Raw genomic sequence first — 22,496 nt, forward strand, 5'->3', positions numbered from 1 at the left:
TCCGTAGAAATTTGATGGAGCAAGGAGGAATTTATGAATGAACTGCAGGAGAAAAACATGACGTAGGTTTTAAAGGAACCCATGAAAAAACTTTTGAATGTAGCCTGAAGAAATTCCTTTATTATTTCTGGAAAAATCCGGAAGAAATTCCAAAGGAAATCCTTTAAGGAGCTTTAAGAGAAATTCCACTAAGGACAAATTCCTAGAAACAGTTCTTGGAGGTATCTTTGAAGAAAGTCCTGGTGAAATTTCTACAGCAATTTCAGGAGAAATCTCGAACGAAATCCTGCATGCTAAAACCGCTCCGCACTAAAATATGTAGGAACTATTCATAAGTGTAAACAGGGCCGGATGTACGGGCGGGTCCCGGGCCTCCACATTTTAGGGGCCCCCTCAGGGCTTTATGCTTCAAATTGCTCAAATACTGTTTGAAAACAAAGAAATTTTTTATTGCTTATCGCCAAGGGGCCTCCGCATCTGCTTGAGCCCCCACAATCCTTAATCCGGGCCTAAGTGTTTATACACTTAGGCCCGGATTAAGGGTTGTTATTTTTCAGAACACTCAAAAATTATTACCCGTTGCAAGAAAATAGAGAGCGAAAAAGGTGCAAAATCGCTAATAGACCTCCGCTGGTATGTTTAATCGTCATGGTATCTTCTACAATAAGTGCGCGAATTGGCCAAGGAATACTGCGCCGAAAACACCGAAATGATTTTTCTTACAGGCGGAGATGTATGGGCGCTTGCGCGTACAAATTTTCGCGCAACGCATAATATGTAACAGTTACACATTCACAAACTCAGCTACTGCGTCCGCAACAAAAAATATCGACATTTCGCATCTAGAACAGCGTACGAGCTGATTTTGTGGATGAGTAACCGTTACACTTTTTTTTAGTGGTCTGGAAATTATGCACTTATGAGTAGGTCTTACACATTCTGGTGTTGAGCAATTTTAGCGTGAGGAGAAAGCACAGAAGAATCTCCGAAAGAGTTACTGGAGAAATTTCCAGAGGAGTTAATTAAAAAATAAGCTGTTACAGGAGAAGTTTCTCCAGCAATTCCAGGAGAAACCTCCTAAACAATTAAAGGAAAAATCCCTGAAGGATTTCAAGAAGAAACTCCTGTAGTACTTCCTAGATGAATCCTTGAAGAAACTCCTGGAACAATCGATTTCTTCACTGAAGGAATTCTTGGAAGAATCCCCAAAGAAATTCCAGAAAAAAAAGACCCTCAAAGAATTCCAGGCGGAAAACCTCTCAGAATCCCAAGAGAAATTCCTGTGGAAGTTCCTGGAATAATCCTGGAAAAAGATATGTGAAAAGAAATATGTGAAGGAGTTCCTGGAGATATCCATGATGGAGTTCCTGGAAAAATCCCTGAAAAAAATTAAGAAGAAATTCCTAGATAAATCTCTCCAGCAATTACAAGAGAAATTTATCAAAGATTTCCAACAAAACACCTGAAGCAATTCCTGGAGAAATTCAAGAAGAAATTCTTAGATGAATCCTCGAGGAACCCCTGGAAAATCACCAAAGGATGCTTTACAAGAATCCATAAAAGAGTTTAAGAATTAATTTCTCAAGGAATTGCGACAAAAAACCCCAGAAAGAATTCTAGGAGAAATTACTGCAGGACCGAAGTGACCGACGTTAGAGAGCTGCAGCCGCAAAACGAGTATTATGGCGGCAAATTGTTGATTCAGTGTTATCATGAATTTGATGTTGAAATGATAAAGGAATGAAATGAATACTGCAGAAATTCCTGCAGAATCTTTGAAGAAATTCCTGGAGATATCCCCCAAGGAATTGTAGAAGAAATCCATCACGAAATTCAAGGAGAAATCCTTGAAGTAATCCCTGGAGGAATCTTAGATAAAGTTCCTAGAAGAATTACTGAATGAACTCCTAGATAAATCCTTTGAGGAATTCTAGGCGAAATTCACAAGGAACTTCAAGCCAATTTCCTCAAAGAATTCCAGGAGGAAGGAATTACCGTGACATCACCTAATTCCAATCAATTTTTTCGGTTCCTAATTCCGTTCAACCCATTTGTTTTGCATTGTGTGAACGCAATTAGGAACCGAAAAAAAGTTATTGGTATTAGGTGATGTCCGGTACTAGACAAATTTTCTGGAAGAATCCCTGTCGCAACTGCTGGAGGAATCTTTGATGAAATTTCAAGAGAATTTACTGAAGAAATTCTAGGAGAAATCCCTGAAGGAACTCCTGGAGGAATCTTTGAAGAAGTTTCTGGGAATGCGGAACACGTTAAGATACTAAAGAAGAAATTCCTGCAGCATATCTGAAGGAATTTCTAGATGAATCCTAAAATTGACGCCAGAACTTCAAGAGGAATGTTCGAAGGAAGTCCTGAATCATGCCGGAAATAATTACTGATGGAATTCCTGGAGGAATCATTGAAAAAAATCTGAATGAACTCCAGGCGAAACCCTTTACGGGGAAGAAAATCATGAAGGAATCTCTGAAAAAAAAGGAACTACTAGAGAAATAATAAAATTAACTTCCTGACGGAACTTCAGTAGAAATCCCTGAATAAAATTCTGAATGAATTCATGGAAGATTGGCAGATTATCTCATTGAGAAGGACCATTCTGCGGACGAACGTGGTTTGGAGTCATGCAAATTTGCTGATGCTTTTGTAAATTGATCGCCCAGTACTGTTTGTTTCGCTTGTGATTCGCAGTTCAGAATTGCCAGTGTCGCTGTTTCGGTTCATATTTCAAGGAACTTTTAGAATTTTCAATCCTCCGTTCTTTAGTTTGTTTCGACAATCGAGTTTAGGAACACTTCCAACGAAGCATAGAAGTTTGTTTTCTCGGATCCAATTTTCCCCTGTTTTACTTGTTGAACATCGTTTTGTTTGTGTTTTAGTAGGTATCCAGATCCAAAACTACAATGGCTTTCTTTTCGTCTCTATTGTCATCAACATTAGATGTATTTTTTACATAAAATATATTTCTGTTAAATTAAATATTGTTCATATATATATTAAGATATTTTTGTCGTTTATATACTTAATGTCCACTTTTAACATATATATTTTTAATTTACTTTCCATTCTTTTAATTGTTTATATACGTGTGTGTGTGTGTTGTTTTTGTTGTTGTTCTTGCAGTAATATTTTGTTATACATTATTCCATTGGATGTGTCTATACGTGTATAGGTAGCATATATTATCATCATGTCATCATCCTTCACTTTTCGGCTCCGTTGCAATCCGGTTTTGTCACATTTTTTCATTTTTTTTTTTTTTCATTATTCGTTCTTCAGTGTTTTTTCGATTTCTCAACATTTCAATGACAGGCTTTCTCGGTAGAATTCAGTTTCAGCGGCTCAATCGCGAGCCGCGCTCTAGCATTGTCTCTCATCATCATTATCCTATTTTGTTTTTTTTTTCTTTCATTTTAATGGTTTCATTTGCATGTTTGTTCAATATAGAAAAGGGAAAAGTAAAAATAGAGCTTTAAAAATACAAAAAGTAACATTTTTAATAAACAAATTATAATTGTAATAAAAATGAGATAAAAAGTATGTTGTAAAAGTATTTTTCATGTTTTTTCCGATTTTTTTTTAATTTTCAACGAATAGAGCATGTGATTAGTAAAATTTATACAATTACTATTATCCCCCATCAGTGAATAATACATATTAATATTAATATTTGTTTATGCTTTTCAATTGTAATAATTGTTTGTGTATCATCATTATCATCGTTCTTCGATAGAATATTGTTTCATTTATATTTGCGTTTTACTTTTTCCTCTATGCGCGATTGATTTGTATAGAATGAATACAAGAAACCTATATTTGCGTTCTCCACTCGTTTTTTTTTCACGTAAAATTCTCCATCGTTCCTATGCACTTTCTTCCTCCTTGCGGCGGTTCGTGGCCAATTCACTTTGCTTGGGTTGCTTGGGGCTGCTGTGTTTGGCTTTGATTTCCGTTGCTATTTTGAACTGGTTGAAGCTGACGTTCGGTCGAACTGGTTCCTCCGCTAAAGGAGCTCAAACTCTTACTCCCGGGTCTCATTTGATTGGCTTGGTTGGATGTTGCTTGTGTTTAACAAAAAGAACTATGTTGTTGGTGTAGCGGATCACAATACTAGCAATAGTTTGCTTCTTGTAAAAAATGGTTCGTTTTGAACAGTTTGCAATACGTGTTTTGGTATGTTTTGCCATTTTTTTCTATAAATTTAAGTTTATTCAGAAAGAAACTTCAAAAGTAGCAATTCAAATTTCAGATTGTATTTTATTTGGCAGAATGCTGTTTGGCATTGCATTCGATTAGCATGATATCATGGTGAATAATTATTCTTTATTAATGTGGTTAATCACTTTCGGCTAGCTGTTGCTTTGGTGCGGTTGCCTTCGTCATACGTAAAACGAGAAAAGTTGTGAAGTCGTTAGTGAAGTGAAATTCAAACGTGAAATTTTACGAAATGATTCGATTTTCAATGCTATAGGCGCTGGTTATTGATAGTCTACATCTTTTGGCTTCCATCTAAATGAGTCATTGGCAAAGGCAAGTGTGAATCTTTGAAAATTGACTATGTTCCATCTATATGACGGAAATTAGCGCATATGACGAAGTGAATTTTTACCCACAGTGATGTATTTTATTACCTGTAAATTTCAAACGATCATTCTGCCAAATCAGATACATCCGGTTGTTCTATGAAGCACGTAAATTTAAAACAAGTACAAACGTTAATCTGTTAAACCTAGACTGTTTCACAATAGTGACTGGAATAGAAGGTAAACAAACGAAAATCGCTATTGTAGTGATAAATAAAATTGTAAATAACTGTAAAGAACGAAACCATATCATACAGAAAAAATGCATTAGGGGGATTCACTTAACAGCGTAAACTGATTAAACTGATTAAACATCGCGATCACCAAGGCAATCTTTGATTATTTCATTCGCAACATCATGAAACATTTCAAATAAGCAGAAAATCATGGCTTACGCAGCAATTTAACCTGTTTAGTGAGTACCCCTATTGTGTTTCTTACGTGTAATCATATTGCATACGTCCTCAAAATGTCTATGAAGGTCAACAAGAGCAGAAGTAAATAATAACTTTTCATATTGGTACTCTGTTTTGTTTTGATTTAGTAAAGTTCTAACTACGATTTCAGTAAATTCTATCATTAAAAGAAATAAATAAATCCTAACACCGACCTCTTTTTCACCACAGCAAATCTGCTGCTGCGACTAAAGATCCAATGTTTCTTTTTTTCGGTAAACTGACAAAAGTTAGGACAATCGAAAACATTGTACAGGTAAAAACAAAACATAAATTGCACTTGGGACTGGTTTTGGATGCGTTTGCGTGAATTTATCACAAAAATCGAAACTGTTTTAGTTCTCGAACCATTGCGCGAAGTGTGGAGCCTTCTTTGTTCGGTAAAGTAAGAGTATGGGTATAGATTAGGGTCCACCTTTAGGGCCTTTCAACGTGTGTGTTGGTGTTGTTGGAAGACGATAAAATATTTGGGAGGTTTGTGTCACAAACATCGGAACGAAAAAACCGTATTGACGGTATCAGATCTGAATGGGATTATAAGTAATGCATTAGTGGGTGTTGGTTGTGTGTATTGTATTGAGTGTGGATGTTGTTTCTGAGTTGGAATATATCAAAACCGATTCGTTTCTTCTCCTAATATTATTATTATTGGTGTTTAAAGTTTTGATTTTTCTTTGTTCTAAGTATATTGCCTGTAATAAAATTAAGAGTAAAAACAATAAAAGAGCTCTTATGGAATGCATTTAGTTATGGTTTCATATGTAGTTTTATAAAGGTTGGCTTATTTAGCGTTGCATCAATAATAGAGAGAGAAAATGTTTCCTATAAGTTTGTTGGGTTGTGTTTGTGGAGTCTGTGTGTATTAGTATGTGTTCGCATGTCTGTTTGTCATCAAGTTTGTGTATCTGTGTTTGTTCTTTCCTAGTTTTCATGTTGGGTATGTATGTGATTTCATGTTCGTGTTAGTGTACCTGTATGTTTGTGTCTGTATATGTTCAGGGATGTCTGGTTCAGTATCATCGCATTTCACCATTATCAATTATCATCAGTCGCGATTACTTATCTATTGTGTTTCTGGAGGCCTATGCAAGATTGAATTCTTTCGCTGTGTGCTGTTCGCCACAAAACCCTACTATTCTTTCCTAGCGTTCTGCAACATGCACTCTGATTCTTGTGTTTAGTTATGATTAATAATACTATAGATTACCTTGTTTTATTGGCTATTACTTTTCTCTTGGTTATCGTTTTCATTTTACTCATTTCGCTGTATGTTTTTTTTTGATATCATGATATTGATTCCCGTACAAAGCGCGCGGCGTTGGCAAAACAATCCAAACAAAAACAAAAAAATCAACGTAGTTTTTCCTAGTTTTTCTTACACTTACATTTCTCCTTTGTCACAACAAACGAAATTTGTGAAACTTTGGACAGAAAACGTGTTTTCTTCTCTCTCATTTTCGATTCTTTCTCTTTCTCTAAGCGTATAATAAGGACACTCTATAGTTTTCTGCTCATTTCCACCCTTTCAAGTCATTGCGCGTCAACTTTCTCAGTTTTAAGTGAACCTGCACGTGTATCTCCTACAAATGTCACGACGGTTTTTGTTATGTTTGCGTTATGCTTTTTCCCCTTGCTGCGTCGTCGTTATAATTGAGAGTAAGTATAACATAAACAATATAGCAAATTTAACATATAATAAATTTTGCGTCACCTCTGCAGATTCAATCGAACATTTGCGTATGAAATATCCCTTTCTCGGCAATAAGGATCAAACACCGAAGGAGAACTGTATCATGTTTTCAATGCTATATTTTCCTCCACACAATGTACACTGCTCGTTGGTATAGGTTAGTGTGTGTGAGTCTTGCGTACGTTCCATCGACGTGGTTGTATTTTGTTTTTCAGTAATGATTTGAGTTGTTTAGCGATAGCAGTCGCAGTGTAGCAATAGTTCGTGGTAATAAGAATAATTTTGTAGCAGTGATAACGATGACACCAATATTCATTTACAGATTCGCTTGCTATGTACTGTTATTATTGTTGTTGTTTTTCTGATTAATGAATGCGCTTTCGCTAATCAAAGTAGGACTTGCATTTCCATTGCACAGTAGGAAAAACATACATGAGACGCGAATAATTACAATATCCCAACTCTTAGGAATCATGGCCAACGCAAATACCTCAACTCTAACATAAAGGTAAACATCTGAGCATGGTTTTCCGACGAAACTAATTGAGCGGATGCGTGTAATGCACGATTGCTCGAAATCCAGTGTATGGATAGTAATAAAACATGACTTTTCTGAACTTCCTATCACCCTCATTTGAAGTTTCTCTCGATGTAAAGGGGAAGGGAAACCATAAGATTGATCATAATTCTTTCTAAATGGTTTGTATTAGAATATACAAAAACCATCAACTAAAATTGGTGCCTGTAATGTATACTTTTTTGAAAAGAAAAAAAAACTGATGTTCAAAATAAAATGGCATTGTTTCACTTCGAGCGGAATACAAACATCGATTCCCATTCCATGTACGTATCCATTTCTAAACTACACCCTTCCACATTCTAGTCTCTAATAGCAGTCTGTAGTACAGAAAGTAGAAAACGAATGATAGAAGAACACACAGCACATCAAAAAGAGGATAGTTTCGTTCGGTCGCACAATTAGAAAGAACAGGACAAAAGTTCCCAAAAGGTCGTACTAAAGAGTTTTACGTTCATACAAGGACATGCATATCAGTAGGTAAATCTATCAACTTTTCCAATCACCCAACAGCATTTAGGTCGTCACAATCAAACTTCCTGCTGAACAGTTTGCTCCCAGAACGCTGTTCACTTCAGAAAAGCTGCAACAATGACCGACAAAATAATAAACACCAAAACACCGACCACTGCCTTGCTGGAGTCGGTCTCCAGCAGTTCCGACACGGTTTGCACCAGGTTGCCACCCTTGGGCAGGTGCAGCAGGGATTGAGCCGCGCTGGCATTCGAACTAGCTGCGTATACCGTCGATCCGGAATGATGGTGACTGTCGGAATTGCTGCTGAGGATCAACTCTCCGCGGCGATTGACTACGTTACCGGCGTAGTATTTCGTACCAGGGCCATCCACCTCGTCGTGGCCCGAATGGCGCGATCCCAATGGGATCCGGTGCGGCGTCAACTGGTGGTGAAGAACTGGGGAAAATTGACCGTGGATTTCCTCGCCGCTGGAGCGGATCCGCACTGGGCACACTTTGAATAGGTAATGGCCGAGGGATAGACTGTGCAGGGTATGTCTGGTACCGTGCCCGCGATAGACCTATTGGGAAGAAACAGATGTGTAGGATATTAGGTTCAATGCTCAGAATATTTTAGAGGCTGATAAAAATAATAATAGTAATAACTCAGGAATCTCTCTGGAGGAAGCCCTGGAAGAATTTCTAAACAATACAGGAGGAATTTCAGTAGAAATTCCTATATGAATCCCGGGAGCAACCGACGAAAAAATCCTTGAGGAAATTCCGAAAAAAGATGTCAAGAGCAGTCTTTAAGAGAATCAGAGGAATTCTTCAAAGAATTCTGGAACTTCAGAAGAAACCTAGGAAGGAATCCACAGAAAAATCTATTATAAGAGCCCTGAATGAAAGAATCCTGAAGAAATCCCAGAAAAAAAACACAATAGGAGTTTCTAAGAGAATTCTAGGGAAATTCATTACGGAAGCCACTGAATATCCTGGAGGAAGAGAGAGTTGGGATCAAGTGTTACATCAACCATTGTCCATCACAGCTCAATTGTGACAGGATACTTGACTAGCACCAAATTAAATATGGGTCATACCACAATATTCCTAAATAATGGACGCAGTGGTTAAAAGGCTCTACAGATGAGGGAAAAAAATCCTGGAGGAATCTCTCACGGAAACATGGGAGTAATTTTTAGAAGAATCCTGGAAGAATCCCTGAAGAAGAAATTCCAAAAGGAATTGATGTAAGAATCCCGAGAAAAATCCTCAGAGGAATTCGAAAAGAAATCTCTGAAGTGAGATCCATGTAAAAAAAATTGGGAGGAATCCCTGAAGGTATTCCGGGTGAAATCTCGGAAGGAACCTCTGAAGGAATAATAGGAAGAATCTCAGGTGGAATACCGAAAGAATACCAGGATGAAATTTAAAAAGAAGAATTCACGAGAGAAATTTTTTGAAGAATTCCCAAATAAATCAATGAATGAATTGTGAGAGGAATACCTGAAAGAATACCAGAAGGAATCCCGGGAGAAATTAATGAAGGTCTGGGATACCGAGTGAAATCCCTAGAGAAATTCCGGGAAAAATCTTTAAAAGAATCCCTGAACGAATTTTAAGACGAATCTTCAAAGGAAGCCTGGAAAGAAAAAAACCGGTAGGAAATTTCACTGAAAGAACCCCTGGATTTCTGCGGGAAGAATCCCGGAAGGGATCTCTGATGGAATGTTAGAAAATATTCCTGATTGAAGGAATCCTAAGAGGGATTATCCCAGAATCCTGAGTAGAATTATCCCAGATTCCTAAGATGAACTCTACCAGAATCCTGAGAGGAATTCCAAGAGCGGTTCTTTTACATTTTTGAGATAAACTCATCTAAAATACTGAGAGATTCTCACAAAAAAAAAGATTTTCGGAATTCTAAAATCAATTCCCCAAGAAACTTGAAAGAAATGACCCAGGATCCTGGAAAAGGTAGCTTAGAACCCTAAGAAGGATCACTCCAGAATCCTGAGAAAGGTTCTCTCAATATACTGGGCGGGATTGCCAAAGAAACCTAAGATATACTCTCACAGAATTCTGGGAGATAGGATTCTCCCAGAATCCTGAGAAGAATTTCTCCTTAATTCTTTTAGAATGCTGAGAAATCTGATTAGGATTCTCCCTGGAAGGGATTACGAAAACTTCTAAAATGGACTTCCCCAGCATCCCGAGCAGGATTCTCTGGAATTCTGAGAGGTATTCTCATATAAGACCGAGCATAAAACAGAAAAAAATACCGCAGATTCCTGAATGACATTCCCCAGAATCTTTGAAAAGACTCCCCTAATCTCCTGAAAAGGATTGTCCCAGAGCTTTGAGAGTGATTCCTCTAGAATACTTTAAATTATTACGCCAGAATCTCAAGAGAATCTTCACATAATCTTTTCAGGGATTTCCCCTGATTACTAAGAGGGACTCTCCCATAATCCCGAAAGGGATGTCTGGGAGCAACTGCTCCAGAATGAAGAGAACAGAATTCTACTGGGATTCTCGTAGAATGCTGAGTATGATTAAGGAAATCACAAAATCTATGCGAGGGATTCTCCAAAATCCAAATTTCTCTAGAGAATCCTACCAAGAATCTCGTGAGAGATTCTTCAATAATTAATAATTCTGAAAGAAAGTGCCCTAGAATATTGAAAAATATAGCCCCAAAATCCCAAGGATTCCTCCAGAATCATGAGACAAATTCCCCATTCTTGAAAGAAATTTGCCATAATCCTGACGATTACCCCTGAAAGTCGAATTTTCAGAAAACCTTGGGAAGAGTACCCGCAAAATTCTTAGTGAATCTTAAAAGGATCTAACGCAGAATCCTGAAAAGGATTCCAATAGAATCCTGTGGGGGATTTCTCCAGAATCCTAAGAAATATTCTCCCAGAATTTTCGCCTCAATTCTGAGAATGCTGAGTATGATTTTCCAAGAAGTCTGAGAATGCTGAGAAAGATTTCCCCCGAATTCCAGAATTCTTAGACGAATCCACCCAGATCATCCAGAAATTTCTTAGAATCCTGAAAGGAATTTCACCCTTGGTAGGGAAACATGGTAGGAAATACCCCAAAATCCTGAAATGAATTCCCAGAGAATCCAGAGAATCCCTTGAATTCTGATAGGTATTCCCATCTAATACTGCTGACAAAAAATCCTTCAGAATTTTAAAGGGATCCTTCCATAACTCTGAGGATTCCTCTAACATTCTGTGAGAGATTCCTTCAAAATGCTGAAAATTATCACACCAGCATCCTGAGAGACTTATCCCAGAAAAGAAAGAATAACTCTTCTCATTGGAATTCTCCTTGAATTCAATTAAGAATTTCCCTAGAATCCTGGGAGAAATTACTTCAGTTTTCTGAGATGGGTTCTCTCAGAATCTTTAGAGGAATTGTTTCAGAATTCTGAGGTATTTTCTCAAATTTCCGAGATGGATTCTCCCTGAATCCTGTGACGGATTGACTCAGAATCCCGAGAGAAGTTTTTAGTCGGGATTCTCCCAGAATGCTTAGACGAATATCCCCAGAACTCCCTGACGGATTCTTCCAGAATCCTAAGGGGGATTCTCCTAGAATCCTGAGAGAAATTCTCCCGCAATATTGAAAGACATCCCATTAGAATCCTGAAAGAGATTGCCCCAGAACCCTGAGAGGGATCCTCCACATTATTAAGAGAAATTCATCTAGAATCCTGAGAGGGATTCTCAAAAAAATGTTCGGAATCCAGAGATGAACTGACCTAGAATCCTGAGAAGAATGCGCTAGAGCCCTGAAAGGGACTCTCTAGACCATAAGATGGATTCCTCCAGAATCTCAAGAAAGATTCACTTAGGAATCTCTGAAAGAATCCCTGAAAGAATCCAGGAGGAATATCAGCAGAAATTCCCAAAGAATTCCCGGGAGCAATCTATGAAAGAAATCCCTGTAAAAAATCTCAAGAGGAGTCTCTGCAAGAACCATCAAAACAATTCCTAGAATTCCAGGAGAAATCTAAAAAGGAATCCAGAGAGAAATTCTCCAAGGAAGCCCTGGAGGAATCCAGAGAGGATTCCTGGAGAAACCATTAAAACAATCTCAGAGAAATTTTCTGCCTTGGCGAAATTCCTAAAAAAATCTGTAAAGAATCAATAAAGGAGTCGCGGGAGAAATCTCTGTAAGAATCCAGGAGACATCCCTAAATAAAACTCATGAAAATTCTGAGAAAAATCTCATAAGGAATCCCGGGAAGTTTCAACAAAGGAATTCGTGATTGAATCCCGGGAGAAATACGTGAAGGAATCCTCAGAAGGAGTCCCCTTGGATATACCGGAGGAATCTTTCTAGGAATCCCGGGAGGGATCTCTAAATGAATCACGGAGGTATCCCTGAAGAAATAATTGAAGGAGGAATCCCAAAACGAATTGAAGTAGGAATCCCGAGAAAAATCCTTAGAGGAATCCGAAAAGAAATCCCTGAACAGAATCAGGAAGAATTCCCATAGAAATGTATAAATGAATTGTGGGAGGAATATCTGAAAGAATGCCAGAGGAAGATATCGATGAAGGAGTCCCAGAAGGAATTCCGTTTGAAATTTCTAGAAGAACCTCGGGAAAATCCGTCAAAGAATCCCCGAACGAATCTCCAAAGAAAACCTGGAAGAAATCAATGAAAAAACCCGGGAGGATTTCCCAATGCAACGCCAGGAAATTTCTCTGTAAGAACCTCTGAATAAATCCCGGGAAGAATCCCGAAAGGAATCCCAGAAAATAATCCTGAATGAAGGAATCCCGGGTGAATAAAGTTTTAGCAAACACACAACTTTGAAGGTAGCTTTGAATAACGCTAAAAATTTCTAAAGCAATTTTCACTTAACAACTTTAGTTGAAAATTGATTGTCCAAAGGAAACAAGGAAAAGATCACCGAAACATTTTCTTCAGAGAAAAGGCCACTTACCTCGCTAAACTCCTGATCCTTCGCCTTGGCCATGTGCAGTACGTACTCGACGGGGTCGGAAAATGGATTGTTCCGACTGGTTTGCCACTCCACTGTCAACGAGTTCTGTCCTTGTGCCGAGCCAGAGGAACCCGTCGTCGCTGTAGTCAGGTGCGTGCTACCCTGTACAACGGTCAAATTGTTCACACTTCCGTTTAACGACGATGACGAAGACGGTGGATGCTGCGGTGAGCTGTTGAGCGGTTCGATGAACACCCGCGGCGCCTTGATGGTGTTCGGGGTGGCGGCCAGAGTGGCAAATACGAAATCCTCGGAAAAGTCACCCATTCCGGCGTGTTTGGTTTCGACCGCTATCCGGAACGTGTACGGGGTCAGTTCGTGCAGCTTCATCACCTTGCACGTGCTCCGGGTTCCGGTGTAGACGTTCTGGTACTCGCCAGTGCGATGATTCTCCATTTCGACGTAGTACCGCGCAAGATCCGCCAGGTTCTTTCCTTCACCCCAGCGGAGCTTCAGGTGGGCGAACCCAAACTGAATGCATTCCAGTTTCGGTGGTTTTGGTGGCAGTGGTGCTGTGGTGAATTTGATAAAGGACGAAAACGGTCCGTTTCCGATCTCATTGACGGCCTGCATCCGGAGTTTGTAGGAGGATTCCGGATGCAGTTCTTCGATAAGCATTTCGTTTCGATTTGTGCTGGATGCATTAGGCGTGTTCGTACTGCTTTCTTCTAAATTCGCTTCCGCTCTGTCAGTCATGTCTTCGGACGAATCTTCGTTCTGTTCAGCCTTCTCTTCATCCTCTTCCGAGTCTTCTTCTTCAACTTCTTCATCACTATCTTCCACTTCGTCGAACTTCTTAGCGGACGAATTTTCATTACTTCTTCTACACAGCGTTGAACTAGCGTCAACGATAATAACTCGATCATTGCATTCGATTTTGTATTGAACAATGGGCGAACCATTGGACTGCGGGGTTTCCCAGCAGATAAGTATACTTCTGGCCGTAATTTTGTGCTGCCCTAGAACGGGGACATTTGGCGGTGCCGCCGGGGTCTTTTGCGAGAATATAGCAGAATAGCGAGAACTTCCGGCGCTGTTGACCGCGCATACCCGGAAGTGGTAATTGGTGAAAGGAGCGAGATTTTTCAACTCGGCCGTCCGTTGCAGCCCATGGTAGACGGTTTGGAAGAGTAGTTCCTCCGGCGAAGACGGCAATTGATCAGCGGAACTGCTGGACTGTAGGATGTATTCACTAATTGGTGCCCCATTGCAGTGCGGTTCGTCCCAGATCACAGTTAGATGAGTTGGCGATTTTAGGATGATGTTAAGATCCTTGGGGGCATTTGGCGGAGCCGCTCCGGCATGGAAACTATACTCCTCGGACCACCCTCCAGCCCCAATACGATTGATTGCACGTACCTGTACCGTATACATTTCCCCTGGCCTCAGATCTTTAACCACACAGAACTGATCCTTGCCACGGTAGCACGAGTTTCGACTCTTGTTGGTCATCTCCACTTCCATTTCGTACTCTAGAACCGGCGCCCCACCGTTGTAGTCCGGTTTGTCCCATATCAAACACGCGGCATAAGGCGTAGGAGCACCGTTACAGTGCGGCCTGGGAGGCGCTCCCGGAACTTCCGGTTCAGTCGTTACCAAGCTTAAATCGGAAAATGCACTTATCCCGCCAGGCCCTTCACAAAGCACTCGGATCTGATAGGTCGTCCCCGGACTGAGCCGTTCGATCATCGTTTCCGACTCCCTTCCACTGTATATTCGTTCGTAGGTCGCACCAGAGCTGATCTCTAGATGGTAGAGATTAATTTCCGCGCCACCGGTATCCACCGGTGGATCCCATTTGACCTTGAACCCAGTGGCGTGGATCTTCCCTTTGACTTGCGGTTTGGCCGGCCGGGTCGGACAGGACGGCATGGTTTTGAACACCACCTCCTTACTGAACGGACTGACCCCATTCTCGTTCTCTGCTTTTACCCTAAATTGGAATGTCGTTGCTCGTCTTAATCCTACGCACTCGTAAACCGTATCCGGTCCCGTATAGATATTCTTGTACCCATAGCCCTGGTCCAGATCGTTCATCTGCAGTGTGAAACCCTCGCTCGCCGAACGTCGCTGCCAGGCGAGTTTGAGCGAGGATGCCGTCGCGTGCTGCAACGTCGGAGGTGCCGGCTGGCTTGGGGGATTACCGGCAGTGTTGTACTTCACCATATCCGAGTAACCACTCCGGCCATACTCGTTGACGGCCGCCAATCGGAAGATGTAGCTCATCGAGGGGTGCAATTTGTTCACCGTAAACTGCTTTCCTTTCGTTTTACACACTTCAACAAAATCACAATTTTGGGAATTGATCAGATGGATCATTCCGTTGTACTTCCCGTTGTCGTACTCCAGAATGTAATTGGTAATGTGTGCGCCATTATCCGCCGCCGCGTTCCAGCGAAGCTGCAGGGAATTTTTCGATCTAGCTATTAGCGTAGGTGCCTTCGGGACGTCCGGCTCGCAAGCCGGAGTGTTAAACACCGTAGGTTCCGTCGGAGCTCCGTGCAACTGGTCCAGGTAAACCTGTAATCGTACCGTGTATTCTTGGCCAGGTTTCAGATCTTGAACCATACAGCTCAAAGAATTTCCCTTGAAAATGCTCTTATACTTGTTCTCTTTCCCGGGATCACTCAAGAGCACTTCGTAGTGCAGGTCTTGCGTGCTGAAGGGAAGTGCCTCGCTCGGTGGAACGGGAATCGGGATCGCCCATTGGAACAGTGCCGATCGGGAAGTGATTTCGTTCACCTGTGGCGATTGTACCGAGCTCAAGTGTTCCACGATGGCCTGGGTGTCATCCTCCTCCTCCGGTATGCTGGAAGACTCCTCTTCGCCATCGTCCGACGTGGCCACCGACGAAGAAGTTCCATTCCTCTGGATGACGGCGGAACTCGGATGCAGATGATGGTGCAGTTGTTGTTGCTGCTGCAAATGCAGAGGCGGCGGTTGATGTTGATGTTGCTGTTGCTGCTGCTGCAGCTGCTGTTGGTGGTGAGGCTGTTGTTGTTGGTGCTGCTGCTGAAGCTGATGCTTGCGTACGTTACCATTCACTTCCGTGTGCTTCCGCGGCGAGTTGATTGGCGTCACAATGGAGGCATCTGTAATGATAATTGATAGTAAGGTGATGAGATTGAAACACTATTAATTTATGAGTTCTAGATTTGACTACGAGGTCACGCAAGTTTTGTTGGTTAGTTATCCAACACAGTTGTTGATTTTCCCTGTTCTTGTAAGTACAAAATCAGCGGATGGCTAGAATCTATTCCATATTCAATCACTGTGTCAATGCAGTTTTTAACAGAAGAAGTTCCGCCGATAAGTACATGAATAATTTCTCCAAAAATTTCGTTTAGCTCGGTCAGGTATTTCGCTTAAAATTTGTTTACGGATTACGTCAGGCACTCTCTTTTGAATTCTTCCGCCAACAACTCAATACTCAGACATTTGATCTACAGATTCCTCCAGAAATTCTTGGTGCAATTACTCCAGGATTTTATGCTAGAAAAAAAAAATCCTGCTGGTGTTCTTCCAGGAAGTCCTTCGAAATAGAAAATTTTATGGGGATTTTTATAAGAATTAGATATTTATTCCCCTAACAATTTTTCCAGGCATTCCTCCTGTGTTACCTTTAGAAGTTTTTTTTTTCTTTGGCTTCCTTTAGGAACTCCTGCAGGGATTCCTCAAGAAGTTCTTGCTAATATTCCTACAGGACTTTACTCATAGAATGTAGATTTACCAGTACATTTATTCAGGGATTATTTGTCTAGGGATTATTTCTGGAGTTCTTCTCAGGAATCCTTTAGGAATTACTGTTAAGATTTTTTCAAAAACTCATCCAGTGATTTCTTCCCTCTAGGGATTTCTTTTAAAAATCTAAGGATGCCTTCAGTTTTTTTATCCAGGAATTCCTATAGGAATTTCTTGAGGATCCCTCTTTAAATTTCCCTATAGGATTTCCTCTATTAATTTTCCGGGGGTTTGTCTTGGTAATCTCCCAGAATTGCTTTTTTGTGATTCTTGAGGAACTTTACATGATTCTTCTGGAATCCCTGAAAAGATTATTCTAGAAATTCTTACTGCGAATTATCCTGCAATTCATGCTAGAATTTCTTAAGCCATTTCTAGTGGGATTCCTCCAGGAATTGCTTTACATATTCCTCCAGAACTCCCCGTCGATTTCTCCAGGAATCTGAGCGATTTCTTCAGAAATATCAATAGAAATTCCTCCAATGATTGGAGTTACTCGACGAATTGTAGAGATGCCTCTAGGGATTTCTTTGGAGATTGCAATAGGGATTTATTTATTTTTATTTTTTTGAAAATACACAAGGGACTTATTCGGGAACTCCTCTAGAGGTTTCTAACGAAATTATAGTCTGGAGTTGAAGAAGGAGGATTATATTGTCTGGTCCGGCCGGAAAAGACATTTCTGACCAATGGAATCAATCTGTAGCGTCGCCAATTGGGTCATCTGAACGAGGCAAGTTTTAAGCAACTGCGTAAGTTTTTCGAAGCTATCGAATCCTCGAATGGATTGCGTGGATTTCGTGACGTGTTTGGAGAAACGAAGGCATTAGAGGTAGCAAGCGTGTCGTTGTGTACTTCTTGCGGACCAAAAATCAGATATTCGAAGCAGCATTCAAATCTTTCAAAGCATACCGGTAAGAAAATCCAGATTCTTTGGATCGATAATGGACTGGAAATACATCAACGAGAATTTTCGCAAGGCCTTGGAAAAAAGCGGAATCCGGCATCAGAGGACAGGTCCGTAAACACCAGCATGAACCTTGGTGGAGAATGCCAGATGTCTACTTTATGAAGTGCGTATGAAGAAACAACTTTTAGCAGAATCGATGTCAACAGCAGCTTACCCAGTATATCGTTCTTCAACCAGATCCGTTGGAGGAAAAACCCCAGAAGTAATGTGGACGGAATGGAAACCCAACTTGAAGCATTTGCGAATTTTAGGTTTGAATGTGAAGGTCCATGTTCCGAAGATCAAGCAGGACAAATTCGATTCGAAGGCTGTGAGAGGTACATTTGTTGGATACTTTGAAGATACAAAGGGCTACCATGTGTAAGATCTAGATTAGAAATGTTTCCTGATAAGCAGAGATGTCGTTGTGGTTAATGAAGGTGTTGGAGCTAGCACAACAACGTGTGTTCAAGAAACTGCTCAAATTGAATTAATGGAGCTGTTCGCGGATGAAATCCCTATTCTGAAAAGGTCGAAATCAACTCTGGCGAAGAAGGAGAAGCTCGCAACAGCACATTGGAGACGTCTAATAATGATTTCGAAGAGGGCTGCAACGACGTGCTCCCACCGCAACAAAGAAGACCAGTTGAAGATAGTCAACGAGGGTTTGAGGCGCAGCGATTGGGGGCGCACTTGTACAGGCAAGTATAGTCAATTCATAAGTTACGGTTCATCTGGTGATGTTCTTTCCCAGTAAGCTTTTCCATCGATCCATGGTGGCTCCATGGAGGACAACCTACAATGCTATGACGAGGTCATGCGAAGACATGATGGAAATCAGTGGATCCGAGCAATAAAGGAAAAAATTGCTTCTTTGGGACAGAATAGAACATAGATGTTGACCAAACTTCCGAAAGTATGGGCACAACTTTGCAGCTCTGCCTTTTGGGAATGGATGCATAAACAAACTTTATTTTCACACATATCCTGCCTTAATATATTAACCCTAAAAGGGATACCTGGGGTCCATTTGGACCCCAGGCGCTTTCAGAGCTCGTCTTTGATGGAACACACTCAGCGAGGTGGCGAAACTGAGGCCATGAAGGTATCCCTTTTAGGGTTAACATCAAATGCCAATCATTAAAATTTGCATTTTACATTTCGTTCGGAGTGTACCTTTTAAGACTTCTGCACAAATTGCTATATTTTTCAATAACATCGCTTAACAAATTGTTTTCTACGCATGAAATAAAGCTCGTTAAAAATTTCAAAAAATATATCCGTATACTTCTACATGCGTATCTATTGTACAACCCTTAGTTTGAATTGAAAACATATATTTTTGAACCTAGAAAATGAATTCAAACACCAAAATCGATATTTATGAATACCCGTTTTTCTAATAGTTAAAAACAAGCTTCTAAATATATATCACAGTATGCAGAAAACTCAAATTTAATTTCACTATAAGTAAAATAAATGCTCTAGCTTTATAAAGTGTAGATCAAATTTTTGTTATACTCGTTAAAGCATGTTTTAAAACTCGAGTCTTTGTGGGCATGTCTTATCCAAAAATAGAAATGGTGAATTTATCAGTTTTCCCAAAATTTTAAAATACCCGTACGCACAGGCAAACCATATTTTTATGAAAAATTCAAATCAACTATCTGAGGAAACATGTTTTCGAATATATCATGCGAAAAAAAGTCGAAAAAATTGTTTCATATTTGGGTATTTGGCAAAACCGTAAAAAAGTAGTTTGTGCAGAAGTTTTGAAAGTTGTTTTTTCATTTTAAACATTTTGCATACAAAAACTCTTTTTAATGTATAAACTTTTTACAGGTACCAATGAAAATTCTTTAAATAAAAATACAAACATATAAAAATTGTCGTTTGTTAAGAAAATGATTGTATTTTCGCTATACAAAGTTGTGCCCATACTTTCTGGGACACCCTATACGATACTCATCACTCATCATTTTTCCGGTTGTTCGAGCCCGTATAAAGTTGATCATCAATATTAATTTCTTTTCTCGATCAGCCTAGATAACTGTGTGATAACCGGACCGCCTGTTCCGGTGGTAAGAATCCACCAACAGGTGACCCCTAATTCATGATGTGATGCGGCTATATGCTTACCGTGCCTAGGAATGAATCCCTAGCCTAGGGTCTAATAAAAACCTAACCGCTAACAAAGCCTGTGGAGTACTAGGGCGCCCTCCACAGCATGTTGCCCTTACTGCGCTAACCGGAGCAATGGTGCAGTGGACCTTGTGTTTCTCCGAGACAATCGGCTGCCCTTCTTTAGTCTCACTTGAGGCTAAATAAGGGCGGGATTATTAAGATGTTGTTAATAAGTGTAAATTTTCACCTATATGGTTTCGCATTATGCGATTTACACAGTGTATTCTGTGTACCCTCGTCTATGGCGTTTTCCAATCAATACCGATCTGGTTTTATTGCTGTTGTTCTTTGTTGTGCTGTTATTGCGAAGAGTTTAATCTTACCTAGTTTGGGTAGTGGCTACTGTTAGGATAGTTCAGATCAATCTTCAGCATCAGAGAACAGCAACGATCAATCTTTGCAGACTTATGCAAAATGGTACAGCCCAAGTGGCCTTGGTACAGGAACCTTACTTTCGTAAGGGGAATTTCTATCTAGGAAACCTTGGTGTTTGCAACTTTCAGTAAACATAAAATAGCAAACTAGCGTGTCATTCCTCGAGCTGCTGTGCTTGTCAACAACGCAATAGTTGCTACACCCATCTCTGAACTAAGCATCAGAGATGTATGTGCTATCACAATTGATGTATCTGTTGGAAAACTCAACAGGAAATACGTCTATTGTTCGGTGTATTTACCGCATGATGAACCATCTCCTACGGATGCTTTCAAACGAGTCATCGCATACTGCACTTCAAAAAGCCTTCCGCGAATTTTTGGCAGTGAGGCTAATGCTCACCATATAGCCGAGGCGGTAAACGCACGGGTATTCAGCATGACCATGCTGAGGGTGACGGGTTCGATTCCCGGTCGGTCCAGGATCTTTTCGTAAAGGAAATTTCCTTGACTTCCTTGGGCATAGAGTATCTTCGTGCCTGCCACACGATATACACATGCAAAATGGTCATTGGCAGAGGAAGCTCTCAGTTAATAACTGTGGAAGTGCTCATAGAACACTAAGCTGAGAAGCAGGCTTTGTCCCAATGAGGACGTTACGCCAAGAAGAGAGAGAGAGAGCTAATGCTCACCATATCATCTGGGGCAGCTCAAACATTGACTTGAGAGGCTCCAGTTCGATGGAATACCACTTAAGTAGTACAGATCTTGGATTACTTAACATACGCAAACGCCCAACCTTCATGGTATCTGCTAGAGAGGAAGGGTTAGACATAACGCTTTGCTCTAGTAGAATTAGTCACAAGCTGACCAAGGGGCTGTCCATAAACCACGTGGTCATAGGGGGGGTTCGGCCAATGACCATTTTGTATGGACAAATAAAAAAATTTGTTTGGACTAATGACCACGCGGGGGGGGGGGGGGGGGTGGGTTGAAAAGTCCCAAAAAAATGACCACATGGTTTATGGACAGCCCCCAATTGGCATGTTGCAGATGAAGAATCTTTATCTGATTATCGCCACATCATTTTTGAACATGTGAATGTTACTTCACAAACTTTGCGTTTCAGGAACCCCCGGCCAATCAACTGGGATCTCTTTACTGATTTGGTTGCAACCAAATTCCATGGAAACTCACCATCCATTGACACTCTATGGAAGCTTTTGAAGAAGCTTGCCCTCTAAGGTCTGTGGAGACCACAAGAGGATCCCCTTGGTGGAATTCTGATATGGCTAAGCTCAGGAAACAATGTAGAAAGAGTTGGTACAGACGACGTTCGGCTGAATTGGAACCAGCCAAGGGCTGAAAGTCTCTCTAATAAAGACAAATCAATCAATCAATCGGCTGAATTGGAGCATTTAAGGTAGACTCGCAAGTTCTACAAGAAAGCTCTCCGGTGTGCTGAACGATCCGGCTGGAAAAACCTTCGTACAAATGTTTCCAGATTGAGTGAAGTCAGTCGGTTGAACAAAATACTTGCAAAATCTAAGAATTTTCAAGTGAACGAACTTCGTTTGCCAAATGGTGATTTCACCTCCTCTGAAGAGGAAGTTTTTGATTGTTTATTCAGTATAGACTTCCCCGGATGTGTGGATGTGTTACATCTTCAAATGAACCTCCTGATGTCTTTTCTTGCAGTTATGACACTCTGGCTTCGACTCGAAGTATCATAGCTTTAGAATCGATTGAGAGGGCACTAAAAAGCTTTGCTCCTTTCAAATCTCCTGGAGAAGATGGGATATATATTATTTTGCTTTCGAAGTGATTTGGTTATTTCAAACATGTTTTGAAAAAAAATTCTTGTTTGCAGTTTTGCTACAGAATATATTCCAAAATCCTTTTTTTTATAAAGTTTATTCCGAAAGTGGGTCGTGCGTCGTATGAAGAAGCAAATTATTTCAGACCTATCAGTTTAACCTCCTTTCTTCTGAAATACTTAGAACGCATTGTCGATCATCACATCCGTGATGTTCATCTGGCCAACGTGCCTCTTCATGTGAACCAGTATGGCTACCAATCTGGTAAGTCCACTGTGGCTCTTTTACACAAGGTTGTTTACGATATCGAGAAGCCATTCGCTCAAAAGCCATCCGACGTGGTATCGAGGTATCGAGGTATCGAGGGTACCTATGACAACGTGCCTTTAGATGCCATATTGGAAGCCGCACGGAGTCATGGCATATCTCTAATGATTTCGAATTGGATCTACCAAATGCTCAAAAACCGTTTTCTCACGCCTTCGCATCAAGCAGCGATTAGGAAATTTAGTGTTTGTGTATGCCCTCAAGGGGAGTCTTGTCACCACTTTTGTGAGATCTCGTAGCAAATACGCTATTGAGGCAACTCAATAATAGCGGTGTTCCTACTTATGGTTTTGGCAACG

At 40.5% G+C, this 22,496-nt stretch overlaps 1 protein-coding gene across 6 annotated transcripts in view; it reads right to left on the reverse strand.

Annotated features, from left to right (window-relative positions):
• Window positions 1-5,226: 5,226 nt before the first annotated feature.
• Window positions 5,227-22,496, reverse strand: part of LOC109411726 (fibronectin type-III domain-containing protein 3a) — a 156,941-nt gene continuing 139,671 nt past the window's right edge. For all 6 annotated transcript variants that reach the window (XM_062848987.1, XM_062848988.1, XM_029864360.2 and 3 more), the window contains 2 exons: window positions 12,746-15,897; window positions 5,227-8,357 (listed from right to left, as the gene is read on the reverse strand). In XM_062848987.1, the coding sequence (XP_062704971.1) occupies window positions 7,890-8,357; window positions 12,746-15,897 (3,620 nt within the window). In that variant the 3' untranslated portion in view covers window positions 5,227-7,889. The remainder of the gene's footprint in view (window positions 8,358-12,745; window positions 15,898-22,496) is intronic.

The sequence above is a fragment of the Aedes albopictus genome, chromosome 2, assembly GCF_035046485.1.
Source record: "Aedes albopictus strain Foshan chromosome 2, AalbF5, whole genome shotgun sequence".
Classification (NCBI taxonomy): Eukaryota; Metazoa; Arthropoda; class Insecta; order Diptera; family Culicidae; genus Aedes; species Aedes albopictus.